At 35.4% G+C, this 21,633-nt stretch overlaps 3 protein-coding genes across 14 annotated transcripts; 1 reads left to right on the top strand and 2 right to left on the bottom strand.

The window, feature by feature from the left end:
* Positions 1-3,715: 3,715 nt before the first annotated feature.
* On the bottom strand, positions 3,716-6,099 carry LOC110826322 (Polyketide cyclase/dehydrase and lipid transport superfamily protein). Its single transcript, XM_088212139.1, has 5 exons — positions 5,307-6,099; positions 4,952-5,207; positions 4,261-4,419; positions 4,022-4,168; positions 3,716-3,913 (listed from the first exon to the last, which is right to left on the bottom strand). Exons 1-5 carry the CDS (start codon positions 5,348-5,350, stop codon positions 3,791-3,793), a joined length of 729 nt encoding a protein of 242 aa, XP_088068265.1. The 5' UTR covers positions 5,351-6,099; the 3' UTR covers positions 3,716-3,790.
* Positions 6,100-6,256: 157 nt separating this feature from the next.
* LOC110826328 (NAD(P)-binding Rossmann-fold superfamily protein) lies at positions 6,257-9,882 on the bottom strand. Of its 2 annotated transcripts, none has more exons than XM_022056955.2 (3): positions 9,149-9,879; positions 8,313-8,662; positions 6,257-6,593 (listed from the first exon to the last, which is right to left on the bottom strand). In XM_022056955.2, exons 1-3 carry the CDS (start codon positions 9,638-9,640, stop codon positions 6,431-6,433), a joined length of 1,005 nt encoding a protein of 334 aa, XP_021912647.1. In that variant the 5' UTR covers positions 9,641-9,879; the 3' UTR covers positions 6,257-6,430. The 2 variants fall into 2 exon arrangements, with proteins under 2 accessions (XP_021912647.1, XP_021912648.1); XM_022056956.2 differs by lacking the exon at positions 6,257-6,593 and adding an exon at positions 7,816-8,190 and having other exon boundaries at positions 9,149-9,882.
* Positions 9,883-9,913: 31 nt separating this feature from the next.
* Positions 9,914-20,463, top strand: LOC110826327 (yacP-like NYN domain protein). 11 transcript variants are annotated; one of them, XR_015816609.1, is made up of 11 exons: positions 9,914-10,402; positions 12,913-12,984; positions 13,068-13,192; positions 13,328-13,488; positions 14,237-14,306; positions 14,768-14,822; positions 15,367-15,450; positions 17,112-17,217; positions 17,308-19,461; positions 19,619-19,665; positions 19,919-20,009. XR_015816609.1 is itself a non-coding variant. In XM_088212131.1 (10 exons), exons 1-10 carry the CDS (start codon positions 10,283-10,285, stop codon positions 20,022-20,024), a joined length of 879 nt encoding a protein of 292 aa, XP_088068257.1. In that variant the 5' UTR covers positions 9,914-10,282; the 3' UTR covers positions 20,025-20,463. The 11 variants fall into 11 exon arrangements, 7 of the variants coding, with proteins under 7 accessions (XP_088068257.1, XP_088068263.1, XP_088068262.1 ...); XR_015816611.1 differs by having other exon boundaries at positions 17,179-17,217; positions 17,308-19,665; positions 19,919-20,020; XR_015816610.1 differs by having other exon boundaries at positions 17,124-17,217; positions 17,308-19,665; positions 19,919-20,020.
* Positions 20,464-21,633: the final 1,170 nt, after the last annotated feature.

The following is a 21,633-nucleotide window of genomic DNA, read 5'->3' as shown; positions in this document are numbered from 1 at the left end:
CCAAATTTCTTTATGGGGGGGAGAGTTGTAGCACCCGGAAAGGAGGAAAAAAATAAAAAAAAAAAAACAAAAAAAAAAAAAGGGGGGGGGCCACGTCAGCAGCCACGTCAGCAGGCCCGGTCAGCAGTCCCGGCCAACCAGGGCCTGCCACGTGGCAAGATCGCGTCACTCCGAAAGGAGCCACGTTGGCGATCCGCGTGGGTGCGATCCGACGGCCCAGATCAATCACGCGATCGGACGGCCCAGATTCAAACGCACGGACGGCCCAGATTCAAACGAAATGAACGGCTGTGATCAAAAGGCAAGGGGTTATAAATAGAACCCCCACACCAGACCACAAACCCTAGCCGCCAGCCGCTCGCCGGAGAAGACGAACCAGAGGCCGACCGCCGCCACCCGCCGCCACTCGCCGCCGCACCGGGGAAATTTCCGACCGCCTATCGAGGTAAATTTCATACCCCCGACTCGTTTTTCCCCACTGATTCCTCCTATGGCCAAATCGAAGCTGAAATCCCGGCCAAACGGCCGGAATACGCGGCCGAAGCCCAGCGGCGCCGCCGCGCCCCCTCTCAGTTTTTGCCTCCGACGAGGCCCTTCCTGGCCTCCGTTCGATGCAATTTTTATATCACCGTGATCACCATTCTTTTCTCTACAGGTTGACCGAAGCCAAATCACCAAAACACGAACCTCGCCGGAGGGTCGCCGTACCCGAGAGCGCCGCCGCCGGTAAGCTCCGCTTTTCCGTGATTTTTTGGCCCCCCGAGGGCCCTAGGGTTGTTTTCTGACAAGGACCGATGCGAGTGTGGCCGAATTCGGCCGAAAACGGCCGAAAACAGCCAACCCGAGGCGACTCGCCGCCGCCAGCGGCGGCGCCGTCGCCGGAGCACGGCGGAGCCGCCGTGCCGGAGTTGCGATTTGGGCCGAAAGAGGCCCTGGGCCTAATTTGGATTTTTTTTGGAACACGTGCAGGTACTGTTAGCGTGTTTCAGTTCCCCGGGAAAAATTCAGGGAAAATTAGGGACAGCCTGCAGGCGCACTGTGAATCGTATTCAGATCCCGAAAACAAGTAAGGACCCCTCACCCTATTTCCTATCACGGTATTAAAGTTCAAAATGATAAAACGGTATTTCTTGAATTAACGCATGTGTGAAATTGCTTAAGGTTGCTATTGGAGCCCGAGTCTAGTGTGATTAATGATTTACTGTTGTTTGACATGTTTTACACTGTTTTACAGCTTTAAATGCATTATGGGGTTTGATGTGTTCATTTTATAATTTCGAATGCATATATTACTGTTTTATTAATTATGGGTTGAATGACTGAAGAACTGATACTGTATGTTGTCTGTTCGGCATGAATTACGATTTGCTTGTTTAAATGTGAATTGATGATGCTTATTGAGGAAAAAGGGAAATGAAACATTGTATAGACTGATAATTGTATGATGGGGTCAGCCTGACTAGATATCCTGGGAGATGGTGGACGGACCGGGTCCGTAGGGAACCCTACCGGGATTGTGGTCTCACATGCCGGACGGGGCATGGAGATCTTATGGTTTTGGCGCCCATACTGGACGGGGTATGGGGACGGCCCGTTTCACCCTCATACCGGACGGGGTATTGAGGTTTATAGTTTTGGCGCCCATACCGGACGGGGTATGGGGACGGCCCTGGAAACTGATTATGAATGTTAAAGGTTAACGGGTAGCGGGACCCCTAGGGACCCCCATGGATACTAGTAGGCTGGTAAATGAGAAAAGGATATGTTGTATAATGATTGAATTATAAAAGGCGTGATAAGTACTATGTTTTACAGCTTATATTATTCCATGATTGTGATAATGTTATTATTTTTCTTATATTGTTTTCATAAATTCCACCGAGGTAAGTGGATGGTAAAGGTTTTCATGTTAATAAACGAGTTTATTGTAAATTATGCTCCATTGGTCTTTTTGTGGTTTTCTACCCACCTTTATTTCCGTGACGGTGAGATATCGTGATGTTCTTACTGGGCTAGTGTAGCTCACTCCTTAATTAACCATTTCAGATCAGGAAGACATGGTTCCCGAGCCCGTTCCGCAGGAGGACGACGAAGGGGATGCCTAGAGACTCTGTAGTCATACGCATAGTTTATTTTCGAGTTTTCTTTCTTAGTTAGTTTAACCTTTTATATTTTAAGTACGTTTTTTTTGGGTTTTTTTCGTGTAAGGGATGTTAACTGAAATTTTGATCTTGCTTCCGCATTCGATATATTTAAATACTCATTTCTTTTTTAATATTTTCGGGGCCGTTACATATGTGTGTGCACTATATATATATATGTATATATATATAGATATGAGTGTCCTTTATGGGATTCTTCTTCCATTTTCTTGTGTTGTTTTTATTTGGGGAAGCTAAAAGAGATGGGATTTGTTCCATTCCATTGTCTGTCAATGGAAGAATCTCTTTTGAGCCTTCAAAGTGGTCCTCACTTTTAAGTGTTTCCATTAAAATATATATTTATAAATCAATGTTTACATACATATATATATATTATATATATATACTAACAAATTTTTGGTTGAATAATGGGTATATCTCTTTTTATACATATATATATTATGATTTTAAATGGGATTATGCTTTTTTTCCTATGTTCTTAGTATAAATGTATATGTGTTGTATAAGTAAAAAATATACATGTATTAACAAAAAAGAAGATATGACCATTTGGAATTGGTGCTGATAAAACCCATATGGAATTTTAGTGAGAAATATTATTCAAATAAATGAAAATTTTCATATTTATAAATTATTGTTCACACATATATATATATACATATACCAATAAATTTTTGGTTGAATAATGGGTATATCTCTTTATATATATATATATAAAAAAATTATGAATTTAAATCAAATTATATTTTTTCGTATATTCTTAATAAAAACTTGTATTATCGTATTATTTAAATAAAAAATATACATGTATTAACAAAAAAATATATATGATCATCTGAAATTAGTGCCTCTGAAACCCATTTGGGATTTTAGTAAGAAATATTCTTCAAATAAATTAAAATTTCCATAAAATTATATATTTGTAAATGAATTTATACATATATATATATATATATATGTACAGATAAATTTTTAGCTGAATAATTATTATTTTTTCATACAAAAAAATTGTGTGGGTTTGAACTGAATTGTGTATTCTTGTATATTTTCAATAAAAAAAATTGTATTACAATGAGTTTATATAAGTTATTTAAATAAAAAATACATATATTTTTACTCATATCTATATATATATATATACTATTTAATAAATTGTAAACATTTTAAATTTATATAAAAAATTATAGATTCAAAATGAAATTATGTGTTTTTGAATAGAAAATTATGTATATACATATATATATATATATTGTCCAGTTCTCCTCTACCTATGACTTGCTCATTTATTACTTGACAAACTGCTCCTCTCAACCTCTGTCTATGATAATTACTGCCAATTAAAGAATCAAACCAAATGTCATCTTCACCTTCTTTATGTCTTAATCTCTGCCAGCTACACACAATTATTCTTCACAGGGATCCAAAGAATACTCTCTCCAACCTTATATCTCTAACTATGTATATATCTACATCATGGATATATCTAAAAGAAGTCATTATATTATTTGTATATAAGAATATATATATATAAATGGAGATAATTCAAACTGTAATTGATATAAATATATATTATCATTAAGAGGTGGCAACTTCAGTTTCTTTTTACCCCAGTCTGTAAAAATATGAAATTATGTATGATCAGCCTCAGTTGGACATGACTGAGCTAGTTTCCTAAGATTTTCAATGATCATAACCAGCTTTGTATTCAGCCTGTTCACAAAGCATTTGGGCAGCCACCCAGCAGGATCTAACTGCATATACACACACAAAAAAGATAACATTTTTTAATGTCAGATTGCTTGAACTTGGGGAAATGTATAATATATATATATATATATATATAATATAAATATATATACCTGAACAACATAAGTGACCATACAAGAGTCATCTTCAAGTTTCTCCACAACCCATCCTGACTGCAGCAATAATCCTCTTATTGAATTGCTTTGCTTTGGCTGCAATCCAGCTGCTATCTCTTTTGGCAGTGAAGCTACTGCTACTACCTGCAAATTCCACCCCATTCACTTTTTACTTCAAACTTTCAAAAATTTCAACTTCATGTATAACCTGAAAACATAAGTATACATGTTTGTACCAGGGTGCCATCTTCCATGGTTTCACGCCTTTCGTAAACTATGAACTCCCTGTTTCTGAATAATGGCTTCGAATGATCTCCGAATCTCAGCCGGATTATGCTCAGATTATCATCAACATCTTTTAAGTACCTGGCTTCCACTAAGTCAGAATCCCATTGCTGCTCCAAAACAAATTTGCAGTCTCATCAATCATGTTTAACAAAACACAAACTTGCATCGAATCGTCTGGTAGAAGATTCATAGCTTTTTCGTTCTTAACAGATACACAGATATGTACCTTTTATCTCAATACAGAAATTTTTAACGTCAATGTTAATTATAGAAGATAATCAACCACAAAAGTATTGATTAAAAAAAAAGTTCATACACAAATGAAAACGAATTAGTACGTAAAAGAAAATTAATTAAAAAGGGAAATTCTTAGAATGTTAATAGTTTTTTTTATGAAAAATCATAAATTGACAGTTACGAGAAAAAATTAATTTTTTTTGTCGAAAATTTCCAACATATCTTTCAAATTAAATAATTTGCATCAATAACAACTTGTACTCTTTATCTTAATCCCAAAAACAGGCACCTTTAAGGATGTTATTTGTGTTTCCAGTGCACAGGACAACACACAGTTTACGCATTTTGTTTGTTCAATTTATACGAATTTAGCTCCGGACATCTACTGATAAATAAACTCACCTTGGCAGCATCTATAGCATTGGCAACTGTGATGAACTGCTGAGGCGAGACTGATCTGAGAAGCCTACGACTACGAAAGGTGTAAAGGGATCCAGACCTGCGCTTTGATATCTCCACTCCATTGTCAAGAGTAACCACCTTCCACACATCGTTGCCATCTCCAAACCTGTCGGAGTCTGAGGCAGACAACAATTCCTGTATGCAGCTTTCGCTGGCAAAGTGCACGTACCTTCTCAACGAGTCCTCACTTATGGACCTTTATCAAGAACGTTATTATGCAGAAAATAATAAGATGCCATTAATGAAAACCTAGCTCCAAAAAATTCATGGTTGAATACAACAGTTGTATATTTACCATGACCGACTGCATGATGATGCTGGACTGCCGTTCATAGTCATGAAATGCTTTAAGCTGAAGAAATCAGCAAGCTGAGAGATGAGAGGAGGATATACAGAGGTGTCTATATATATATATGGGTGTATAGTACGTTCATAGCAATGGGAGGAAGAGAAGTAGAGGGTTAAAAAGATTGTTCACAGAGGGAGAAGGTTTGAGAGAAGTGTAAAATAATGGCAAGTGGGCCGAGGTAATTGATGCACATGGAATGCCAGAAGAACCTCCATGATTAGAGGTGCACGTCTTTCTCTCTCTAAAGATAAAAGATAGATTCTTTAGTAGCTAAAAGCAGCAAGAAGCAAGGATAGAGAAGACTATGCACATGGAGTGTTGGTATCTATTTAAAAAATTAAACTAAACTTCCAAAGGATTATCAGAAAGGCTAAAAACCAAACTCCAGATCCTAATTAACTAAAAAACTTGTCTGCTAATGATATGATTGACCCTGCTCAAAAAAGGTCCCTCAATCACGTGCCATTGACAATGCTTAAATCACAACAGAAAACACAAACATGACAACCAAGGTCCATATGTGAAGTACTCATTGTTTTGTGCCTGGATTTGTTATATACAATGTTTCAATCGCAGAGAAATCAATGTAGGATAACTTTATATATATATAACATGTGGATCATATTATTACCGTTTGAGGCTACACCTCGGATCATAAGTTGGAGTAACTTAGTAGGTGGTAATTGGATCCCTCAGTCATATATTCTGCAGTTTTAGTGGGAGCTGTGGACCCATTCTGCAGTATTTTACATGCTTGGTGTCGCAGGGTGGGCTGCTTAAAGACACCGAACTGAGTTATGCTTATCACTTGTTCATTAATTTATACATAGTAAACAAAAGCGAAAAAAAAAAAAATTATAATGAGATTCCAAAGAAAAAAAAAAGAGAAAGAAAAGTTGGATAAAAAGATGAGAGACTTCCATTAATTAATCGATATAAACAACAAAGTTTCTTTTTAAAAAAATAAATATAAACAACAAAGTTGAAGCCTATAAAAGAATTCTAAGAGTCTCTTTTCCTCTTCTTATTGTCCAAGTGGATGGAACCAAATAAAACTTTAAAAAAAGATGCTAACATTGTAAAGATTTCTGTCCCAGGAAGCCTTTCGCTTTCAGGCTCTCCACGGTCTCACGGACAGCATCTTCAACAGGAGTGAAGACAAGCCCCATTTCAATTAATCTCTTGGCTGCCTCTTCGCATGCAGTTAAGCCCGGTTGTGTTTGACCAGTAAACCTGTACAAGAAGCCAGCATGTATAAGTCTTCCTAAGACAAAAAAAAGTGAAATTATATAGAGAGGGAAAAAAAAAAAGAAAGTGTGAACTGGAATTAAAAATAGAAAAAGGTTAGCATTTCTATTTTGTTACATTGCATGGATTTACTGCTTTATTCCAGGTCACTTCTTTTTATTTGTGGGAGGCGTTTAACTTTATCTTTTTTAATTATACTTCAAGGACGGTGGTCCTTGAAAACAAGAAGTAAGGAGGATTTTGAATTATAACTCCAAAAAGGTGATGTAAAATTATGTTCTTGAGGCGGAGAGCTAAGGAGCACAAAGCCAGAATCATTGCTTTCATGTGTATCTTCTTCAGAACTTGGAGATATTATGAAAAATGATAACAAGATAGTATTCCAATCATTACACTTCATTACCAACCCAAGTTTTGGGGGGAAATAGATTTATCACTCCAACCTTAACCATAGTTTACAATATTTGGGGGATAATTGATCTAGAACAAAAAAGTAGAGAGAAAAAAAAGAAGTTACTACTACATATCATTGATTCTCCGCCAGAAATAGCTATATGAGGTGATTACTAAGTCAATTCCCCATGAAAACAGGGAAATGGACTTGCAGAAGCACTAATATTGATTTATTTCAAAAAAAAAAAAAGAATCACTAATATCGATACTTGGACATTCTAAAGTGTAAAATGATTATGCTAAATAATGGATATTCAATGATGCGTTTGAATGAATTGGTTCTGATCAAGGGACCTGACAAAGTCATAAACCTTCAACAATGCTAAATAGTTAGTGGGCATTTGATACACAGTACATGCGTTGGGAACTGAAGTTCGTCAAGATAACAATCAAAAACTGACTTAGTGGGGGTTCACAAAAGTAAATTAAAGAAATTGAAGATTTGACAAAGTAACCACAACATAAGCATAAAAGAGATATGGGCTTTACCCCACTACCCAAACCCCTCAATCTCTCTTCTATTATCCACCATACCCGTGGGAAAAAGAAAATCTAATAGCTAAGGCATATCATCATTGGAAGAGATGAATTCAAATTTTCAATGAGAACTCCCAATTTGAGCAGCAGAACCATTATCACTTGACAATAATGAAAAAATGGGCTCCGAATAACAGGATGGGCACCAACAAAATTTTCATATTGGTATAATTATATGTCAACCCATACACTATGGGCAGTATGATTAATGCACTCATCTAAAATTGTTGTGTACTCCAGGAGCACAACACCTCTTGTATTTGATTGGACCACAAACATTTCTCAAGCCACAGATTTTTCTTCTTACCCAAAGTTAAATGCACCATCAACTACAAAAAGTATTCCAAATTATATGTGCTCCAGCAGCACAAAATAATCTCTCCTCATCTAAGATGATCTTATGTCACTAATTAGTGCTATAAACTGACCAACCCCACCATAAGGCTTCTATTACATACAAGTTCTAGTGATATCCAATTCAATAGCTACTCAGTTCTTCCCTCATATGCCAAATGAGCAAGCAAATTCTAGATGCAGAAAGAAGTAACTTCAGGGCATGTCCCCTTCACAAATATCAACATGCATGCAATCCCTGTCATCAAAGATATGAATGTCATGACTTTGTGTAGTAAACCTGCCCATATATATAAAAAGGGGAGCCAAAGTACTCTAATCGTCAATAGTGGATACTGTAGAGAAGACATAGTTACAAACCTGTGAACTGGAAACTCAGGAAAGAGTTTGGAGACTCTGTCAGCAAAGTCACCAAATTGATAGATGCCGTTGGTGCAAAGATATCTACCAGAAGCAGTAGGAGTCTCAAATAGCAAGAGCTGGGCCTTTGCAACATCTTTGACATGCACAGCACCCAACCAGTGATACTCTTGGGTATCTGTTGAACCCTGCAACAATTGCTGCAACACAGCACAGCTAGCATTCAGACTGGGTTGCAAGAGCGGGCCAAGACACGTAGCTGGATGGATGGCGACCACATCCAATCCATTCTTCTCAGCAAATTCCCATGCTGCTTTCTCTGCCAATGTCTTTGATACTGGATAAAATTTCTGCCAAATTTCAAAGGGTAAGTAGATAACATGGAACAGAAATCAAGCCAAATTGACTTGACGGATAGCAAATCATTGACTTATTATCTGGTCAAACAACAGTGCGTTTATTTAGTGCAAATAATCAATATGACCACCCAATTTGATATTTCACAATTTCTTATATCCATTGACACAGAGCTTGTACGATAAATCCATGAGTATCCATAATTAAAATTATCTTACTTGGTCAAAAGCCAAAAATCATCATAATTATGAACCAACACTACGCATACCAGGCCAATTATTGACAAAAACAGCATTCATGGACACAGAGCTTGTATGATAAATCCATGGATACCCATAATTAAAAGTACCTCGGTCAAAAACCAAAATTCATCATGTTCACGAACCAACATTACATATACCAGAACATTTTATGACAAAAACAACATTCAATCAACCAATCCATTGAAAATTAAGCCAAAAAGAAAAAAAATCAAAAACCTGTCTAGATTTGCAGTAGTCAAGATCAGTCCAGGAGGACTCATCAAAAACTTTATCATGAGGCCAAGTCGGGTTAGGAACCAAAGCAGAGATGGAGGAGGTAAGAACAACGCGCCTGACACCGAACTTATGAGCGGCCTGAAGAACATTCAGAGTTCCCTGAACAGCAGGAGTAACGAGTTCACGTTCAGGATCTTTTGGAGCTTCGAGAGTACATGGAGAAGCGACATGGAAGACGCCGGAGCAACCTTGAACAGCCTGAGAAACGGCGTCGCAGTCGAGGAGATCGGCGGGGAAGACACGGATGCTGACGTTAGGGTTTGTTGCACCGGGGAGTTGGAAGAGATGAGTCGGGTCGGATCCGGGGAAAATTGAGGCGTGGATGGTAGTGTAGCCGTTGGCCAAGAGTGTACGGACGATCCAGGAGCCAATGAAACCATTGGCGCCGGTAACACAAACAGCTTCCTTTGAATTTTGAACAGCAGCCGCCATGATCGTATCTTCTTCTTCTTCTTCTTCTTCTTAGAGTGAAGTTCTTGTTGAATGAAAGATCAATGTACATACACATAAACATGTATACACATATATATACAGAGAGAGAGAGAAAAAAGTGTGGAATCAAGAGGAATTTGAGTGGAAACCGAACACTTCCCCAGTTCGTCTTCTACCATCAATCAGATTTCTTTTCATCCTCTTTGAGATTCTTAACAAACTTCTTATCCAAAATTTTCAAAATTAATTAGAAGAGTTCTAATTTGTCAAGAATTTTAAGTTCTACATTCTTACTGATTATCCTCTGCAATTTAAATGTATAGTCAATGTCGAATGACGTGTCTCCGTCTAATTGGTTAAAATTGCCACGTCAGCGTACAAACGTTGTGAGTGTTCTCACCCAATAATTTCTCTTTCCATGCACCATAAAACCCAATCGCTGTCCGTATATCCTCCACCGGTTTCAAATTGCTTCTCTGCATTTTCATTTCAATGGCTGCAAGGAGGAGTATCGTGTCGGAATTGGAATCGGTTCAGTCACTGGAACTCAGGTGATGACCTCCGACAAGATCCAGTCTTAAAATCCATTACTCAAGAGTTCAGAATTTAGCCAGAATCAGCAAAATACTCGATCGGTAGCTCATGAGAACTGCTGTTTTGTTTTCGTATAAACTTGGGGGAGTTTGCTACTCGTCTTCTTCGTGCTGCAACATTTTTGTAGTTATGGCGAAGAATAAGAAGTCCAAGTCTTCTTCTTCTGAGGTTTGTCTCTCTCTCTCTCTCTCTCTTCGGTTTCGTTTGTCCTTGTTTCCTCTCTGATATATTGTCGGGTAAAATGATGCGTTAGCTTCAATTTTATGGATAATATATCTGATGTTTTTTATAATTGCTTCACGCAACGTACTGGAATTCTCTTCGAGTTCTTAAACCAATTTCCAAAAGGACGAAAAACAATCATATGGCACCTAGTTCAGGGTTACAAGCTTTGTAATGAACACAATTCAATATTTTCCTACTTTAAAGATGCAAAAATCTGTGCATAATCTGTGTGGCATTTGTAGAAATGTGAGTATTTCCCACTTGTCAATTGCAAGATGTTGCTCTGGCCTACTCTATAGTCTCGACTGAAGTTGTCAACTGTTGTCTCGTTCTTGAAGTGCCTGTTTCATGGGAAGACTGGATACTGGTTAAATTGGTTACACTTGCAGAATGCTGGTAGAATACTAGTTATTAGGTGATTTGGTGTAGGACAAAAAAAGTGTCAACACAAAACTTTGAGACAATTTTTTTAAGAACCAAAATTGAAGATCTCGGATTTAATAGTTAAATCAATATATCAATATTTGTATAATCATCATATGAATAGTCTACTAAATAAGTAAGATGGAGTATTCTGTTTTTATATGCCAACATCAAAATAGGAGTTCTTCTCTATGTAGAAATTCTATGAAGTAGGAGAATAAAAAAATTAATTGGAATATTCTGTAATAGAGGATAACTAAAAAAGATTCAAACTGAATAAGAAATAAGAAACTTATACCATTAATAAATTTATAGATACTAGTTCCTAAATAAGCTAAATACCTTAATAATACTAAATAGTACAATTAGATAAGCATATCTCATTATTAAAACGTGTCCTTTTAGGATCTTATTACTCTGCATCACAACCAATCACACTACTAGTTTTGAAGCCTTACATAGATATGCTCCTCTTGTCCATATTTCATACGTTGCAGGAGATTCAAAGATAGGTTGCCTGGCTATTTACATGGTAGATAAGAAGGAAAAGTAAGGATGCTTAAACATCACCAACCCGGGTACAGCATTGAATAGAGCAATTGGCCTTTGGACATAACATAAAGTGACTTTTAAGCATAGGACATGCTGTCTATATCCAGCTGCAACCATACTGCCAATAGATAGTGGCACAATGCAACAACAAAAAGCTAAACACTGCCTACAAGGGGCTACTCAAAATAGTGGACCGATTTGAAGTAGTATGTAAACTAGTACTACCACCTGGCAGCCGAGTCCATCCTACTTTCCATGTCTCTTAATTCAAGAAGGCATTTCATCAACATTCAAGTGACAAGAGATGCCAGTAGTCCAAGATACAATCAGCCTTCCAGTCTTGTTCAGTGATGTTGCCAGCAACTTCAGGAAGCCCCTTGGGCGAATGCTGCAGATTTTCACAAGCTTCTGATATTTTCCTTGAGGAAAGGGAATTTCTTTTTCTCAGGAGGGGGAAGTGGGATATGACTATTTGACAAGCTGATGTGCATTTGGAGAACCACAGTGATAAGGTTACTTGGAAGTTCAAGAAAGATGGCTCTTTATAGTGAAATCCTACTACGACTATTTGACAACTAGGCAAGATGGTGGCTTGAATCTCCCGGTTTATCAGATTTGGCAAGTGAAGGTACCACCGAGAATTGCTTTTTTTGCTTGAGAAGCGAGCTTGGAATGCATTCTCACTATTGACAAGCTGATGAGACTGTGTCATACTATGGTCAATGGAGGCTGGTGAATTACTTTTTTTGCATGGAGGCTGGTGAATTGTACAATCATCTTCTCCTTTGGTGCCTGATGACGTATAGTCTTTGGCATATGGTGTACAGTTTATTGGGTATTAATTGCGTGATGGGAGGTTTGGTAAAAAATGAACTTTGGGCTTGGGGTGGGACAGAGATAAGATTTAAAATTGTTTCACTGATTCCTTTAGCTATTTTTTGGGTAGTGTAAAAAGAGAGAAACAATAGAGCATTCAATGGTTGTGTGAGGGATATTGACAAAATTAGAGATAGGTGGTTACATACTTTTGGATCTCTAATTCTGGGTCATGATGTATATGGGTGAGATTATTTTGGGAGGGTTTTAGATGTACTAATGGACATGTAAATATTTTTGTATAGGGGCGACACTCTCTTTGCTGCCATATACATAATATACATGTTTTTATTTTAAAAAAGTTATTGATATATGAAAGATGTATCTGGTCTAGAAGTTTTGGCGGGAACAAATGAATGTAGTTGTTAATAACAGAATGGGTAGTTGTTAGCAAAAGAATTTGGCTGCTGTTAGATTCTTGATGATGGGCAAGGGTATTAATACCCAAGAGGTAGGTTATAGGAGCGTCAAAAATGAATAGGATACTTTTCACCTCTTTTGATCTCTGTCTCTATCTATCTAACTCTCTCTGGTTCTCTTCTTTTTTTTTCTCTGTATTTCCCCATCTCAGGATACATGTTAAATTTACTTTCATTTTATAGGATTCTGAGCTAGCTCCCCCGAGGATCACATCAAATGTCAAGCAGAATTTACAGTTTTTAAGGTTATGGAAGGTGGGCTGTGTTTTTTAGATGCATAAAAGCAACCCTTAATCCTTCATCATCATTACTATCTCATTCAAGGAGAGATCATGTAGGAGTTTCAAAAGAGAAAATCTAGTGCACCTAGGCCTGCTACTAGTTACCGCAGAAAGAAGGTGGAGAAGGAGGAGCTTCCAGAAGATACAGAGCTCTATCGAGATCCTACCACAGCCCTCTATTAGTAATACACTTAACTGCTTTCTTTTTTCTTTCTAAATGATTGCTTTGTGTTCCAACCACCTTATTTTTTTAAGCTTAGGAATTATTGATATCTGTTAGGAATTATTGATATCTGTTTGCTAAAATTTTCTTTCAGTACAAACCAGGGTTTAGATGATGCAGTTCCTGTTTTGCTGGTTGATGGGTATAATGTATGTGGCTATTGGCCGAAGCTGAAGAAACATTTTATGGGGGGAAGACTTGATATTGCTCGCCAGAAGCTAATTGATGAACTTATAACCTTCTGTATGGTGAAAGGTCCTGTCTCTTTTGTTACTTGCATTAGCAGGCTTCTTACCTGACATGATACAGTGGCATTCAGAATTGAATTGAAAAAAAAACTACCATCAAAACCCTATCTTATTTGCCCTTTGCTGTATGCTTCTCTTTATTGTCATTTATGTGACTATTCTATAATGCACAAGCATTAGAAAGATGCATTGAAATTTTTGCTTCTGAGTCTCAATAGACATAGAGAAGTAATGCTAAACCAAATGTTGAAATTGTTTTTAAAGAAGGCCAATATAAACGTTCATTGGAAGGCATTGCTAATCATGTTAATGGGTTATTAAAAAAAAAACTAATCACGTAAATGGGTCTAAATCAGATGGAGTTGGTAAAAAGTTGTTGAGCAAGAAAACATGGATATTTAAACTCTGAATACTTGTTGTGAAATTACAAACTTAAAAATTAATGTTCTTATCTGCAAGAGGAGATAGCTTTACTTTTTACTTAATATCTCCATAAAAAAAATGTTATCAGGTTTGAAAGTTTCGGCTTGATATTTAGTATACTTGCTAGTATCATTACCATTTTTAGTTTCCTTATTAAATAGAAGTTAAAAGACTTAAGTCAACATGGATTTTTTTTCCGCATAACTCATTTGTTACCTTCTTATATTTCTTATATTATTTAATCAAATCTTCTGCTCTCACCATTGAGTATATCTTTTGTTTGTCATATGTTTGTCTCACTATCTGACTAGTTGTTCGGCAACAACTTACAGAGGTGAAAGTGGTAGTTGTGTTTGATGCGATGATGTCTGGACTTCCCACACACAAGGAAAACTTTAATGGGTAACATTCTGCGAATCTGCAGTATCACTTTGTTATTAGCTATGCTAGTTTTGCCACGATTATGGTTGTCACCAGATAAGCCGATCTCAGTCTTACATGTCTAAGCCCCCAGCTGGCAAATAAAATTAATTGTCAGTATCCTTGAATAGAGTTTGTTTTTTTCTTGAGGCAAAAATTCTTTTAGATTGTCTTCGCCAATCTGGAGGATTTTTTTGCTCTTAAAGTAGTGACTTTGTTGCTTCTAGAAGCTGTAGTGATTATCAAGCCGATTACTTGGACCTCCAATTCCCATACTGATTCAGTATACAATAGGTTCAACTGCAAAATTGTTTTAATTGTACTTTTTTTTTTGCAGTTGATAGATAAACTGCAGTTGGTAGTTATCATTTAACTTTAATGCTACTAAGAGTTAATTATTTTTGCAGTATTGATATAGTTTATTTAGTTAATTATTTTTGCAGTATTGATATAGTTTACTCGGGGGAGTCTTGTGCTGATGCATGGATTGAAAAGGAGGTAAGAGATGATGCCAGGCTCTCATATCATTTCAGATGAGGGTATTCTCTATGTAAGCAATATGAAAATTTAGTTAATATAAGAACCTTGAAAGAGGCTAATCAAGTTCCTCATTCTCTCTTGATATATCCATTTGTACACACACAAACATACTCAATCTTCCTCTTTCCTCTATCTCTCATGTCATTGAGATCATTTGGCGCTGCATTATGTTCTGAAATAATTGCTATTTTAAGCTGTGATATAGCTCCAAACCTTCAATTTTATCATGAGCCAGAAGTGGTTAGTCTTATTATATTATTTAATGAAAAGTGTTTATATGAATGTTTTGCTAGGCCCTTTTGTATCTATCTGTTTATCTCGTGTCATTTTTAGTTTCTTATCATTGTCTAGGCTTTTTTCGAGGTAAAAAGTTGTGGTGCTTATCCTGTTTTATTTTTAGTTTCTTATCATTGTCTAGGCTTTTTTCGAGGTAAAAAGTTGTGGTGCTTATCCTGTTTTATTTTTAGTTTCTTATTATGTTCTTGGCTTTTTTTGGTAAAAGGTTGTGGCTTTAAAGGAGGATGGATGTCCCAAAGTATGGGTTGTTACTTCTGATAATCGTCAACAGCAAGCAGCACATGGAGCAGTAAGCTTTTTTCACATGTTTTGCATGTTCATGTGGTTATATCCAGACCTTTCATATGATTGTTTGCAACTATTGTAGCAGTTACCTAATTTGGAAGTTGGGTTGAGTTATAAGGTCACTTAGTTTTTTGCGTCTAATTACAATAGTGTACATTACAAGGTCCCTTAATTACATAGCAGTTACCTAACTTGAAAAAAGAGTGTAAATTGTAAGGTCCCTTAATTTTAGAAAAAATAGAATATAGTCACCGTGTTTTTGATAAATATTACAACTGTGTTCAATGAACTAATTGCAAACATTAAAATTATTGTTAAAGAACAAGTTAGTCTTCTTTTTTGAACAAAATGCCCTACAAACTCATCAAAAAAAGAAAACAGGAAAATCTTGAAAAAATGAGAGAATCTTGGCCAAAAGTAGGGAGAGCTTGGTTTTTCACGTTTCTCCAATCGAGGTATTCTTCAAACTCTCACTCCCAACTTTGGTCAAAGTTATTCAGAAATTTCAAGATTTTGTTGTTCTCTTATCAGATGATTTTGTATGTGTCCTCTCTTGAGAAAAAAGAAAAGACTTATTTGTGCTTTGACATTAAGTTTAACATCTATTAATTTATTGAACTGAATTGTAATGTTTGTTCAAAACCCATGGACTGAATTGGCATCTTTTTCAAACTAGATGCCTTTTAACTTTGTCTGCGGTAGTGTCTTGTACTGTTCAATTTTTATTTTGACATTTACTAAATCGACCATGGCCTCTTAGCCAAATGGTCATCCCCTCATCTCCCATAGGGAAGATTGAGGTTCAAACACTGGTGGCAGTACCGTCTTCACCAGTAAAGTAAAAAATCATTTTGCTGAACCAGAAACGTTTGAAATTATTGTACTTGGGTTTACCAATCCCTTAACTTCATATGAATTGCCTTTGGCAATTTCTGGATGTATGAAGAGACTTATACGAAATAAACTTTAGTCACATTCTGAAGCAAAAGAATTCTGGTTAGCAAGATCAAATTCTGGTATTTTATAAGTAGAGTGTGAATTACATGGGCATTTCATGTGGTAACTTGGCGTGGATGAGGTGCTATTTATTCAGTCTTCACATTCACATTGGCTGTAACTTAACCTCGGAACATTAACTGTCTAGTTTCTGCAACAGATGGTGCCAGTTTGTCGATATCATACAATAACCAAAAAACTGCATTTTCATAGTTTGATCCCGTTTTCTAGGATTGGACATTTATGCCAAGATTTATTAAATATCATAGAACTCCTGCATAAAAGCTTTAGGGTCATTTTGGCAAATAAATTTTTTTCTAGCTTTTATTTCCTAAATATAAGTTTGCGTACAAAACATATAGTCTTGTATGCATTTATGTGATAATCCAGTATGAGTAAAAATAGTTCACTAAAAAATAAAAAAAAGGATACTTATCCATATTTTGACTTATTTTCTAGATATTATTTTTGTTTCAACTACCGCGTCTTTTTATATATAATAAAACATAAACTGAACTGAGGAAATTTGAAAACTATAAATATTTTTGTCCATCAAACTGAATCCTGAATTTCATTAGCAGTCTTAGCCTTTTCTGCATCTATGGATAGGTTCTACTACTAAGTATGTTTTTGTCCATCAATTTCTGTTCTAATATTTTGCTCTGTAAGCTACCTGCACAGGGATTTGATCTTGACCAGTTAATATCTTCATCATATATTTATGCGTTGATTCCAGGGAGCCTTTGTCTGGAGTTCGAAGGCTCTGGTTTCAGAGGTAAGGCATCCTAACCTGTAATGTATGGCGTTTCTAATAATAACTGGATGTTAGACTTGTCTCTGAAATTTTTCCTTCCTATTCTTGCAGGGAACTTCGATATCTCTTCTGTTTTGTTATTTATATCATTAGTTTAATCTCGTTCTTTTAGGTCTCTTGCTTTGCATTTGAACCTGCAATAGTTAACTATTGAAAACCTATGAATTTCACAATATTACAGCATTATTATTTAGTTCTTTTCTGGCCAAAAAGTATATATCAACCCTCCATCTTTTTGAAATTGCATTTTGGTCCTTCTATCAATTTCTATTCAATTAGTCATGTAAGTTTTAATTTTTGTGCCAAATAAGCTCAATTTTGGACAGAAAAACCAACAGTCATTTGGTCCATTGGCCAAAAGCATTAAAGAACCATCAAATTTCAAAACTGTGCAATTTGGCATCTATAATATTTTTTGAGTTAAATCAGGCACACAATTTATGCATAATTGGCATGAAACTAAAACTTAGTGTGCATAATTGAACATGAAAATAGTACAATGACCAAATGCACAATGTTGAAAATTTCGAGGGTTGAGTTATTTATTTAACATTTTTTCATCATCATTGCCAACCGTTGAAGAGTATGTATGACCCTCCACTTCAATTGGCCCAATCAGGTACAAAAGGTAGTTATAAGCTGTATACTCATTAGTAGATGCTAATCATATACTTTATCGCTTCCCAACACTACCTCTCTAGTTAGTGAATAGATATTGTATACTCCCAACTGTATCATCTAAAATCCGGGGTTACTTAACTCTTTAGTCAGCACATAAGTAAGTTATAAGGTGATGGATATGTATTGCGTACAAATCACACCACTATCCGATTTTCCTTGATAAAGTGTCTGTCAACTTTAATATGCTTGGTTTTGTTGTGTTGTATCAGATTGTGTGTTATACTAATTGCTGATTGGTTATTGCAGTAGAGTTTCAAAGGCCCATCTAATTCAATTTTCAAGTCTTTCGGGATAATTTCCAGCCATAAAAGTTCACTCACTCGTTGGACCATTGCCCAGAATTCTAACTTAGCACTAGACTGAGCTACCACATTCTGTTTCTTACTTCTCCATGTGACAAAAGTTTCTCCAAAAAAAATTTAGTAACCAGTGGTGGAGCTTTTGCCAATTAATAACCCTGCATGATCTGCATCCGAATACGCTTCAATGAGCAACCAGTTGTTTCTTTTAAAAATAATATATTTCCCTGGTATACCTTCAAATAGTGGAGTACTTATTATGTAGATCACAAGTGTTCCTCCTTGGGCTCGTGCATGAATTAGCTTATTACGCTTGCTGCGTAGGGGATATCCAGTATAGTTTGTGAGAAGTCTTTGGGATGTTTCCTTATTAACATTAGGGTCTTTTTCTACTAATCCCAATTTGTGATTAAGATCAATTTTGGGTACCAATAGATTTATATATAAGTTTTTCGATTTCCGTCAAGAGGGCCGTGCCATATCTTTGTTTTGAGATAAATATCTCAGCTTTAGAGTATGGTACTTCTATTTTGATGAGGTATTTTAACTTTTCTAATTCCTTGATTTCAAATTCTCTGGCCAAATATTGCTTGAGCATTTTTTTCTCCTTTTCATCGTTACTTGTCACATTTATATCATTCGTGTATACTAAGAGGGTCGTGACTCCCTCTGAATTGGAATGCTTAATAACCAAGGTATGATCTCTCTGCCTGTATCCCATAGCTAGCATAACCCTTGTAAATTTTTCAAACCATGCTCTAGGGATTGTATGAGCCCATTGAGTGCTTTTTATAGCTTTTACATTTGATTTGCCTCCACACCCTTGGTAAGCCCGAAAGGATTTTCATATAAATTTTGTCTGCTAATTCCCCTTGCAGCGAGATATTCTTCACGTCGAATTGTTGCAACTGTCAATTGAAATTTGCAGCTAACAATAATAGAACACGTACCATATTCATTTTTGCCACTTGTATAAAAGTCTCCTGATAATCAATCATATAAGTTTGGGTGTATATTCTTTGGTCATCAATCTTGCCTTGTATTTTTTTTATGGACCCATTATGTTCATATTTTATAGTGAATGCCTACTTGCACCTTACTGGTTTTTTTTTTCCTTTGGGTAGGCCTACCACTTCCCATGTTTGATTTTTCTTTAGAGGCTGAATTTCAACTTCTATACCATTTTTCGATTGTTCACTGGTTAAAGTCTCGGATAGTGTATTAGGTATATTTATATTACATTTAGACTCATTAGAAAGTTGTTATGAGAGAGAAATTTTTTTTACTTTGATGATCGGATTTTTCCAATATTTGGGACTCTCTGCAAAATTATCACTTGTTTAAATTGTTTATGTTCGTTCTCTTTTGATTATGGTTTGTAGATTAAGGCATCACAGAAGGAGTTTGAGAGGATGCTTCAAGATCAAAGGTGCTTGATTTGAGAAGTTTTTACAAACATCTAACTTCATGAACAAAAATGAAGTAGAAAACTCAGTTTTAGCCATGCATTTCGGAATCCCGAGTCTAGCTTAATTACTTCATTATTGATTGTTTGAGAGTTCATTGTCGTGATGGATGATGCTTGAGGTTTCTAGTTTCTAGAGTCTGATTCCTTATGAAAACTTTACCATTAGACCTTGATTCAAAAGTTTACTAATTGCTGTTTTCCACCCTGTTACCAGATCTAATTCTTTCCAAGGCAAATTGTTGAAGCATAATCTTGATTCAGAAGTTGTGGATGCTCTTAAGGATCTAAGAAATAAATTATCCGAGAAGGGACCGAATTAGCTAATCTGATGCTCCTCAGGTTTCGCTTTGATCTTGAAATACATACAGTTACAAACGAAAGAGCACCGCATGTTTCGATTCCGAGCAATTTATGAGGTGAGAATTTAAAAGAATGTTATGCCAGAGGCTTACAAGGTCACTAATGAGCTGATTGCAAAATTCAATCTTGTTGGCCACCTCAACCAGAATAAGATATAATTTAGGTAGAGAGTTAAGCTGCAAAGTTGAAGAGAATATTGCAGTAGCAAGTGTATTTTCTTATGTATGGTATATTGTATATCTATATATATATATATATGTATGCACAGCATTTTGTTCTTTCCATGTATAAATTGTAAACAAGATTAGCCTTTATGCATCCAGTCAGCACACACACATTTGTTATGTAATTGCTGATCTTTTGGTTTTTATCTAATAATTTAGGAGTTGAAATTCATCATGTGATTAATTTAGTGTGTGGTAGGAAATTTTTTTTACATATTATGAACAAAATATAAAGCTTATGATTTGATTTTATATGACATCAAAGAGTTAATCATGACAAAACTTGTATATTACTATTATATGCTTCCTACTCCAAATGCAATTCTTTACAATCCTAATGTATATATATATATATATATATATACCTGACTTAAGCTTATGATTTGATTCTATATGACATCAAAGAGTTAATTATGACAAAACTTGTATATTACTATCATATGCTTCCTACTCCAAATGTAATTATTTACAATCCTTATATATATATATATATATATATATATATATATACATATACCTGACTTAAGCTTATGATTTGATTCTATATGACATCAAAGAGTTAATTATGACAAAACTTGTATATTACTATCATATGCTTCCTACTCCAAATGTAATTATTTACAATCCTTATATATATATATATATATATATATATATATATATATACATATACCTGACTTAAGCTTATGATTTGATTCTATATGACATCAAAGAGTTAATCTTGACAAAACTTGTATATTACTACCATATGCTTCCTACTCCAAATGTAATTATTTACAATCCTTATATATATATATATATATATACATATACCTGACTTAAGCTTATGATTTGATTCTATATGACATCAAAGAGTTAATTATGACAAAACTTGTATATTACTATCATATGCTTCCTACTCCAAATGTAATTATTTAAATCCTTATATATATATATATATATATATATATATACATATACCTGACTTAAGCTTATGATTTGATTCTATATGACATCAAAGAGTTAATCTTGACAAAACTTGTATATTACTACCATATGCTTCCTACTCCAAATGCAATTCTTTACAATCCTTATATATATATATATATATACACACACATGTACGTGACTTAAGCTTATGATTCTATATGACATCAAAGAATTAACCATGACAAAACTTGTATGTTACTACTATATGCTTCTTACTCCAAATGCAATTCTTTACAATCCTTGTATATATATATATATATACATATACCTGACTTAAGCTTATGATTTGATTCTATATGACATCAAAGAGTTAATCTTGACAAAATTTGTGTATTACTACCATATGCTTCCTACTCTATATGCAATTCTTTACAAT

This window comes from Carica papaya, chromosome 9 (genome assembly GCF_054855325.1).
Source record: "Carica papaya isolate Zhongbai chromosome 9, ASM5485532v1, whole genome shotgun sequence".
Taxonomy (NCBI): domain Eukaryota; kingdom Viridiplantae; phylum Streptophyta; class Magnoliopsida; order Brassicales; family Caricaceae; genus Carica; species Carica papaya.
Note: the sequence above shows the minus strand (reverse complement) of the source record. Positions and strands in the feature narration are given on the sequence as shown.